General features: G+C 37.0%; 1 protein-coding gene across 1 annotated transcript in view; it reads left to right on the top strand.

Moving 5' to 3' along the window:
• The window catches only part of GAD1 (glutamate decarboxylase 1 (brain, 67kDa)), a 19,866-nt gene that overhangs the window by 1,880 nt on the left and 8,223 nt on the right, over nucleotides 1-9,763 (top strand). The window contains exons 2-8 of the mRNA XM_009878252.1: nucleotides 1,014-1,104; nucleotides 4,945-5,057; nucleotides 6,424-6,539; nucleotides 6,643-6,722; nucleotides 6,927-6,981; nucleotides 8,006-8,122; nucleotides 8,285-8,349. Of these exons, the coding sequence (XP_009876554.1) occupies nucleotides 1,014-1,104; nucleotides 4,945-5,057; nucleotides 6,424-6,539; nucleotides 6,643-6,722; nucleotides 6,927-6,981; nucleotides 8,006-8,122; nucleotides 8,285-8,349 (637 nt within the window). The remainder of the gene's footprint in view (nucleotides 1-1,013; nucleotides 1,105-4,944; nucleotides 5,058-6,423; nucleotides 6,540-6,642; nucleotides 6,723-6,926; nucleotides 6,982-8,005; nucleotides 8,123-8,284; nucleotides 8,350-9,763) is intronic.

A 9,763-nucleotide genomic window follows, 5' to 3' on the forward strand; every position in this document is an offset into this window, starting at 1 on the left:
GCAGCGCCGGCAGGCTCACTCCTCCAAAACCTTCTCGCTGACATTGCTTCGAGTGGAATTGCATTTATTTCTTTATGTCAAAAGATGCTGATGTGCCCAGTGTTGAGCCAAATGCGACGTGACAGGGTCCCTCCGGGCGTCGAGCGCTGCCCGCCCCTCTCGGGCTCGGCTGTCCCCAGGGTTTTATTTGCGTGTCCTTTCCCAAGGGAGCCAACAAAACCGTGACACTTTCCCCTCCCCTCAAACTCCGTCACCATTCGAAGCAGATCCCAATAGTCGGATCTACTACTTATAAAAGTCGTTAAAGCAGCTTTGGCATAAACACAAGAATATGGTTTACTTTGATTTGATAGGAAAGCCTTTGCTGGTGAGGTGAACCCTGGCTTTTAAACCACGTGGGGGAAACGCTCGTTCCGAGGAGCTCTTGGGGGTCGCTTGGCGCCCCGCGGCAGCGGGTCCGGCCGCGCAGGGACATCTCCTGCCCAGAGCCCGAGGAACGCGCTTCCTGCGGCCGCACAGCCGGGAGAGTCCCCCGCACCCCGCCCTTATCCCTGCAGCCACGCTGCAGACGGCTGAGCCTTCCTGCTCTTCTCCATTCAAATGCAAAAGACCCCAGCACCTGCAGGTTGTTACTGCCAAGTATCTCGTTCCCCCTGCCCTCACGGCACGGCTGAGGTCGGGTTGGGGGGGGTCTGGAGATGGGTTAGCCTGAGTTCCTGCACGCATTCCGGAGGTGTTTTATGGCCTTAATCGGCCCTGAGGTTCCCTCTTTTAATTTAAACGCTGAAGATTTAAAAAATCCTCCAGAGCGTTTTTTCAAGTTTATAACAAGACACTCGTGACTGCTGGTTAACGCTCTCTTCATAAGCAGGACCTGCTTTGAAAATTTCGCCGCGAGTGCAGTATGAGGGCAAAACTACCGTCCTCTGTGTCAGAGGAGTCGGACGGGTTAGAACTGAAACCTGAGAGATAGCGCTGGAGTTGGTGTAAGTCGTTCTCCTTTCTCTTTCCAGGTCATCCTCGCTTTTTCAATCAGCTCTCCACAGGACTGGACATTATTGGCTTGGCTGGGGAGTGGCTGACATCAACTGCGAACACAAACATGTAAGCAGGGTCTTGACGTCAGCGTCTGTGACTGGTGCTTACTAGGGTTCCCATCTATCACGATAGACATGTCACAGACGTGTGTAATTTCCTTCTTTAAATGGAGATCGCTGTGTCTTCAGTAAAAGCATCTCATATTTTTCTTAATGTGCTAGTGAAAATAGTTACATAAAGCTGAACAATTTTACATTTCTGATAAATAGAGCTGCAAATATCCTATGGTATCCTATGGTTTGTTGCTAATTGGCAAACACAGGTATCTGCAGCTTGGAAAATGAACCATATTTTCACTTGCCTGTCCCTGAATACATGGTTCATTAAATATAGCTGATTACCAGAAGCTCTACATAGATTATGAACTGTGCTTGTTTTGTGACATTAGTGATAAAGGAAAACACATAAGGTGCTCCAGCCAAAAGCAGCCTGCTCTTGGTAATAATTGTCTTCCCAATTAGTTCTCTGTTTGATAAAAATTGGTATGAAACATTCAGATTTAAAAGCTAACTCAGAAAAAAACCCAACAACATGTATTTTAATAGTAAAAAAAGTATTACAAAGTGCATTGAAGTGCTTTTATTTTTTTACTACAGAAATGAAAACAATTTAGAATGTAATCTAGAAATTATGTTTCTGTGTGAAAACTTTACTTAAATATTGTTCCTATGTGGCAAAAATATACTTCAGAGAGGGTCACTTTCTGCAAGACCTTTATCCTTTGACTAGCTTAGTTATCCTTTTGTAATCAGTAAAATTGCACAAATCTGATAGGACATAATAGAATACTGCTCTGTGGCAGACTGTGGTAGTATTATGAAATATTGCCATCATTTTTAAGAATATTGCACTCAGTCAGTTCTAAAGGAGTAAGTCTTTTTTTTTTAATAGGTGTTTTTTTCCTTTGATTTTAAAAGTAAATTGTTAAATAGCTAGTTTTGTAACAAAACTAGTTTCTGATCCATTTATACTTTATACAAGAACATCTATTGAAAATACTTCTCTGTGAGCATGAAAATTGAGTATCTATTTGCTTGTATGAGGTTTAGCAAATGCAAAATAATACATTGCTCTCTTCTTTCAGCAGACCAAGGTCAACTTGGTATGCTTTCAAATAACACAGTAATTGCCAGGAAGGCTAAAGCAGGATGTTTGCAAAATACCCATCAAAGAATTGACAGAAAAGGTTATTAAAAATAGCCAAATCGTCTCTGTGAACTCTGCGGTACATATTATTTGTTTTGAGCAGTGTTCTAGCACAGAAGAGCAGGTTTTGACCTTTACCTAGAAACTGTTCTAGCCTATTTTGCCACTACACAAACACATAAGACACAAGTGACAGTAACACTGGATTATGGTAGGGAATGTTTTCGATTTGCCATTTTTTCTTTTCTACCTACACCCAATACTTAAAATATTTGTAAACAATTCAAAACAAGTGATTTTTGTGAAAAAATAAAATATCTGTGTTGTCTTAAAATTTTAAGTTGTCATTAGATGTTACTTAAATGTCACTGTGAAGTTAATATACTAAATTAAACATAATAAGCTTCCCACATTGACTTGGAAATAATGTATCAATGTGCTATTCATAGCTCAATCACTAATCATATGACCTGAGGGTGGAAATTTCAGAGGTTGCTCTTATTCATCCAGCTCTAGGGGTCTGTAGTACAGAGCATTCACTCACCATGCAGCAGCCAGCTGAGCTCAGAAAGCATATTATGTAATATTATATGGAAATTCTCTTTATGCCTACTGTTAGCTGAGACAAGAGAATTATGTTGGTATTTTCAGTAGTATGCATTTATACTTATGACAATGTAACATAGAAAAACAATGTAAAATGCTTTGCATTTATTCTTGCAATTCTTTTTGCACAGAGGCAAACAGGAGAACTAGTATCTAGAGTATTTGGCCTGATAAAGAGATTTGGCCTTTAGGTGAGAGCAGAATTTAGCTGGAACTGGCCACTACCAAAAAAGCTATTCGTTATTTCTGTTAGTAAGGAGCTGAGACTCCTGGCTGTTTGAGTTAATTTGTAGAAATACCTGTAAAGGCTGCAATTGTATGAAAAATCTTACCACTATTTTTTGTCAGGAGATTGGTTCTCTAGCTGGACAGTTCCTTCCAAGCCAAACACATTTTCTATGTTTAACTGAATTTTTCAAAATCATTTAAAACAACTAAGTTGGAGTTAACTTTAGCAAGATGTGATTTTTAAAATCATAGCCAACATGTAATATAGCTGCATTGATCTTATAATTTATAATCCTTTGAAGTCTTATTTTATTTCTTGGTATTTTATATATAGAAAAAAAATGCTTAACGTTATATATTTTTGTTTGTGTGCAAGCCTTTAAGTCTTCTGGGAGCCATAGAGGAATCACTGTGCAAGGTCTCAGGACAAAAACCCAAATGTGTTCAAACTGGTGGAAGAAATTGCTTTGACTTAAACATATCTTGTATTAGATTACAGTGATCTATATACATGGCAGACTTCCTCTTGACTCTAATTAGTTATTCTGCCTAAGTAAAGATTGGATTATGTCCTAGACTTGTGATGCTTAAAACCAGAACAAAATCCCACTAGTAGCAGACACCAACTGATTATTTTTATCTCACTGTAAATATTGGCAGCACCCAAACTTCAGGTTTGTGTTCAACTGTGTGTCTCTGACAGTTCTAATGATGATAAAAACAAAATAAGCAATGTTTTTTTTCTTCTGAAAACAACAATTACAATGATTAAATTACAAATGCTGTTTCATCCTAAAGGGATATTTTAAAAATAGTGGTGATGTTTATCTGATGGACTGGGGACATATAAAGATTGAAGAAAAAATTAAAATTTGAACCAGTGTAGCTGTAAATAAAAGACAAGATTTTCAGATAGACATTCCCTTCAATTTTGCCATGCTTATTCTCATAATGTCCTTTTAGTATTAGAGAGACAACACTATGTTTTGGTGAAATTGCTCAAGTGGAGGACATCACTCAGATCCAAAGTATTAGGGTGTCATATTTTTCACAGATTCCTTTGGAAATCACAGGCTGATTGTTTAGTTTCTCTCTACTTTCTGTTCCCTCTCCTTTTTTTTTTTTTATTTTTTTATTTTGGCATACAGAATAAGCAGAGTTTGTTTACAGTGGTAGCAATTTATCCACGTACCTTGATCACCAAAAATAGTTGTATGGCTGTCACTTTTCATCTGCGTATCTATCTGTGATATCGGGGCATACCAGACTATGCAATGTTTTTTGCCCTCATTAAGTGGATACAATAGTTGATTGCTGACTTGTTTTTGGTAATTGGTAATTAGAAAATCATCATTTGTAATTACTCTTGACAGTTATTGATCAGATGGTATTGGAGAAATAAGTTGTTGTTGGAGATCATCAACAGAATAAGTCCACATAATTAATTTTATTTAGACTTTGGAGCCCTAGCTCAATACTTCTAATTATGGTTGTGTTTAGTTCAGTGAAGTTCACTGTTTTCATAAGGATTTGGCAATATATTATTGCACAAGTGTGGAATTTGCACTTTGGAAAACAAATGTTTTACAGTAAAATCTTGTACAGTAGTCAGCAGTGCCACGATGGGGAGTGTTAGGTTTTATGTTGGTTATATAGAAAGTTGCGAAAGAGTTAATACTGCAGTTTTTATTGACCAATATTTCCAGTATTGTCTTCCTGAGGATTTTTACTTAGGTGAGGTGATTTATAGGAAAACTTTTATGAATCTTAATAATCTACATGAAGAATCATAGACTGGTAATTTATTGTGCATTTTTAGAATCTATATTTCATTTTGTCTGGGTTTTCTTTGCTTTATCCATGCAGGTTTACCTATGAAATTGCCCCAGTTTTTGTCCTCATGGAACAAATAACACTTCGAAAGATGAGAGAAATTATTGGATGGTCAAATAAAGATGGTGATGGAATATTCTCACCTGGTAAGTTTTTCCTCTTTGTTTTGGTGATTTGACTAAAACTTCAAAGGTTAAAGTAAGCATAAGCTGTGTCTAATTGACCACAGTATTTGCAACACAAACCAATGCATCAGATATTTAGAAATAGGAATGCTTTATTTAAACATCACACAAAAAAGCAGAGGGGAAAAAAGACCCCTGAACTGTCTGTGAGTATGGCTATATATTATGGCTAGTAAACATTTTCAAACTTGACTACAAGTTCTGGTATATAGTTAGGCATTCAGACACCCTTTTTTTGCACTTAATTTCTGGAAATGCTGAGCAACCATAATTCCTCCTGGCCAATGGCTCTTGAGAATCATGTACTGACTTCTTTGGTCAGTGAGGCTTTGGGCTCACAGTCAGAAAAAGACTGTGGTGGCCTGTCACTTTCTGGTACATATTATCTGGAACATAGTATAACTGGATTCACAAGCATGGTTCCAGTATGAAGACCAAGACAAAGTGCCTTCCTGTGAAGGCAGTATAATGGCAGTCAGCAGTGAAAAAAACAACCCTGGTAAACCATGTGGAGGTCTTGGCTTACGTGTGGACAACCTGGGCACCCAGCAGAATCCCGTACTTCTGGATTTGGTGTGTGGGAACACCATCCTGTTTCAGAGGATGAATGACAATTCCACCTCCTTTTGGAACAGCCCACATAAAAACTGGGAGTGCATACTCACTCGGTCTTCAGTCTCATCTGCTAGAAAAATGCAGACCTTTCTCAGCGTTCTTGCTGATGAAGAAGTATTAGAGAAAGAAGTTATCATAGATTTTTTGGATGAGATCTATGTTGCTAAATCTTGAGGTTTGCATCATATAACTGAGCTAATTGTCCTGGGCTCTTTTTTTTTATCAGTAAACCAAGAGAAATAGGTGCTTTTCCTCAATTCACGTTCTTCAGAAGTTAGTATCATAGCCTGCAAAGCGCCTCTTTCCATTAACTGATTAGAAGGAAGCTTAGAATAATTATCTTGGCTGTGGAAATCTATCTTATATTCATCCAGTATGTGACATTTCTTCGATCTCAGATAACTTCATAAGTTCCTGTTATTCTTGCTAACAAGAAGTTGTCGTGCAAAAAGAGCACAATGAAAGCTGAACTTTTTAGGAATGTGTTACAAAAAACAATTGAAAGAGAGGATGGATAGAAAGTTCTGACTTACTGGTATGACTTTTTAGAAGGACTGTCCCTATTGCTGTTTAGAAGATGACCATGCATTTCTGAGATTTATTTTTTCATATTTCACTGCCGCTTTCACTGCATAATGTGAATTAGACTTGTATGTCTTCGGTCTATTATGCATTTTTTTCTCATTATCACCATTTTATTATTCATTCACAGGAGGAGCTATCTCCAACATGTACAGCATAATGGCTGCACGCTACAAGTATTTCCCTGAAGTCAAAACCAAAGGCATGGCTGCAGTCCCTAAACTGGTTCTCTTTACCTCGGAACATGTGAGCTGAATGAACTGCTAATTCTTAATTTATTGATGTGTGTCATGAAGATTCTTTTTCATTGAACAACCACTGCATCAAGTGTGCTTATGTTTTGCTGCAGAGTCACTACTCAATCAAGAAAGCTGGGGCTGCGCTTGGATTTGGAACAGACAATGTGATTTTAATAAAATGCAATGAAAGGTAGGCTGAAGGCTAAAGTTTTGATATATTAAATGTGTTCATCTGTTAAATTTGTTGTATTGTGCTTAAGGACTGGTTCAGTACAGTGTGTCAAATTGCTAATGGCCTGTTAAGAAAATCCTATTAAATTATTTCAACTGCAGCTAGTATTTCCATATGCACTCTTTAATTTTCTTTATCTTTCTGTGTCTACCATAATTACAGAGGCAAAATAATACCAGCTGATTTGGAGGCAAAAATTTTGGAAGCAAAACAGAAGGTTGGTGTTTTTAAAATTCAGTTCTTGAATGCTCGGCTTAGTAAAATGACTTTTTTCCTTGAAGGCTGAGAGTTAATATTAGAAGAGAACATTATAATGATAAAAATGTTATAGTAAGATTTTTCAGCTGATCAGTTATGCATTCATGTATTGTTTAGTGAATTATCTGTATGTCTTACTAAGGATTCCATTTACTGTTTAAAAACTCTTGAACCACATGTGTATTTTATTACTTTAAAAAATAACATTCTGTGTATGAAATTAAACTTACTTTTATCCAGATTTTAAAGTTTAGCCAAACCCATCAAAAATTCTACTGAAGTCCTAAAAATTCTCATGGATTTCAAATGTGAGACTGCAGGTTTAGTGTATAGCCAGTAAATTGTTCTGAGACATTCATTGTTACTTCTTGAATCAATGCAATGAAAAATACATTAATTTTGTGTAAAACCAACAAAATTAGAAGAATCAATATTACTATTTTTATTTTTTTTTAAATTTCTTAATTTCTTTACAGTTGGGCACATTGTGAGATGCAGTTCACATTTATTTCTTCTACTTCAAAATTTTTTCACTTTGATCTGATAGTTCTACATTTATTGCTTTTGTTTTGGATTGCTTTGTTCTGTTTCTTAGTAGATAAAGACTAAAGGAACAACTTCAAGTCTTCAAATAGTATTTAATTAAATTTCCCTTTATACTGCTGTAGAAGTCTCAACTTTACTTAGCTATTGCTAGCCTTCTACTGGAATGTTTGAATCTCTCTGAAGTTCACAAAATAATGTACTTTACCTTCCAACTAGTTAATACCATGATGTTAGAGTACAATTAAAAATATAGTTTGTTCCTACCATGTATACAATGTGTTAGTTTCTACTGTTGCTTATATATACCTTTCACATGGGAAGAAAAATATTTTTAAGCTGAAAAATGGGATAGCAATATTTCTAAAATTATTTTCACTTAATTTTTTTTTTCTGAAAGAGGTTGGATTTTGTATTTAATATTTTTATTTTTATTGTAGGGATACGTTCCTCTTTTTGTAAATGCAACTGCAGGCACAACAGTATTTGGAGCCTTTGATCCAATACAAGAGATTGCTGATATATGTGAAAAATATAACCTTTGGCTTCATGTAGATGTAAGTAACTAAATGAAGTGTTATTTTTCAGGCAAAAGAGGATTTTTTTATTTACATATATTTTGTCTTGATTTAAAATATTTATTACTAGATCCTGAGTAAATTGAAATATGTTAGTCTTTTCCAAAACAATGAGGCTTTTCTTTTTTCCATCTCTTGCAGGCTGCCTGGGGAGGTGGGCTCTTAATGTCCCGAAAGCATCGTCATAAACTGAATGGAATAGAAAGGTACTACACAGTGGTTATTTGTCACGCTGTTATTAGAGTACTTTCCTAAGGTACATGCCTCTTCACAAATTCATGAAAAAATGAATTTGTAAGGAGTTTAAACACTAAATTAAACAAAAGACAGGCAGGCAGGAAAGGTTCACACTAAGAAGACTGAAACAATACTACGGAAGAAAACAGTGATATGTTGTGAGTGAAAGGTAAGTTTTCAGCAGATTTGAAGGAAGACAAGGATATTGCTTGGCAAAAAGGAAGGGACATTTTTCTACATGCATGGGATCCTAAGTCTGGGAATGGGTGAAGGAGGATTTGAGGAGAAAAGGAAGTGTGAGAGGTAGACAATGTCTGAAATGAAGGGCTTTGAGAATAGCAGTAAGAAATGAGGAATCCGGAGGTGTCTGAGCGTGAATACCCATGGGAAGCCATGGCATGGTGGGAATTTGTAAAGATTCTCTCTTGAAAGATGTTTGCAGTTATTTCCATAAAATAAAGTGTATGTATTCTGCCTGAAAATGAGTGCTCTGTAAATCAAAGTTTAGAAATATATATGTATATATATGTTTGCTTTTGTATTGCTTATATTTATATACACAAATATGTATGTGTGTACAACAAAGAGAGGAACACATGGTAGAGACTGAATTAGCAGCAATTTTTAGGGGCAAATTTCATTACCAATGAGGCTGGAAAGGACTATGATAGCACAGAGCTGGTACAGTTCTGCTATACTAGGCAGAAGTCTGAGGGAACTTACAGAAAGCCAAGGAAGAGTCATGGATACTCATGGGGTCTCAGAGATTAGGGGCCTGTCACTTGGTGCTGTGTGGGGATTACATGAAATAAACAGGAAGCCCTTGTAGAGGCCAGAGTGAAGTCTGCCGAAAAGATTGTGTGTGTGCCCACAAGCACAAAACCCATGGTACCAAGGTGCTCAATAAGACCAGAATCCAGCCTTTATTAAATGATTAATTGAACCAAATTTGATAAGGCAAAGCATCTGTGTTGGAAATGACAGCAGAGTGGGAGTGTGACCCTGCCTTCAGCCCTCAGGATTCAGACTCAGGAGGAGTCCCATGTGTACTCTTTGGCGCAGTTGTTCCCACACCCAGGGATGATGAGGCTGGAGCCTGTAGAAGATGCTATGTTTATAACCCCATGGCTGTGTTTATCTATACATTTCCTCTGAAACTGCGCTATCATAAAAGGCTACCTGTTTGCATAAAAGCAATGAAGAACCAGAAACATAAGATCTTTCCAATCGTTTCAGTATCAGCTTCCAGGGAAGCAAAAAATACTTACATCAAGCTCTACCCATGTGCTCTCAAATTAGCACCAGATTGCTTCCTTGAGTCAATCATACTGAATGTGGGCAATGTGTAAAGGTGTAAAATGAGAGCAGTGGGCAACGCTCTTC

The sequence above is a fragment of the Apaloderma vittatum genome, unplaced genomic scaffold (assembly GCF_000703405.1).
Source record: "Apaloderma vittatum isolate BGI_N311 unplaced genomic scaffold, ASM70340v1 scaffold39501, whole genome shotgun sequence".
Lineage (NCBI taxonomy): Eukaryota > Metazoa > Chordata > Aves > Trogoniformes > Trogonidae > Apaloderma > Apaloderma vittatum.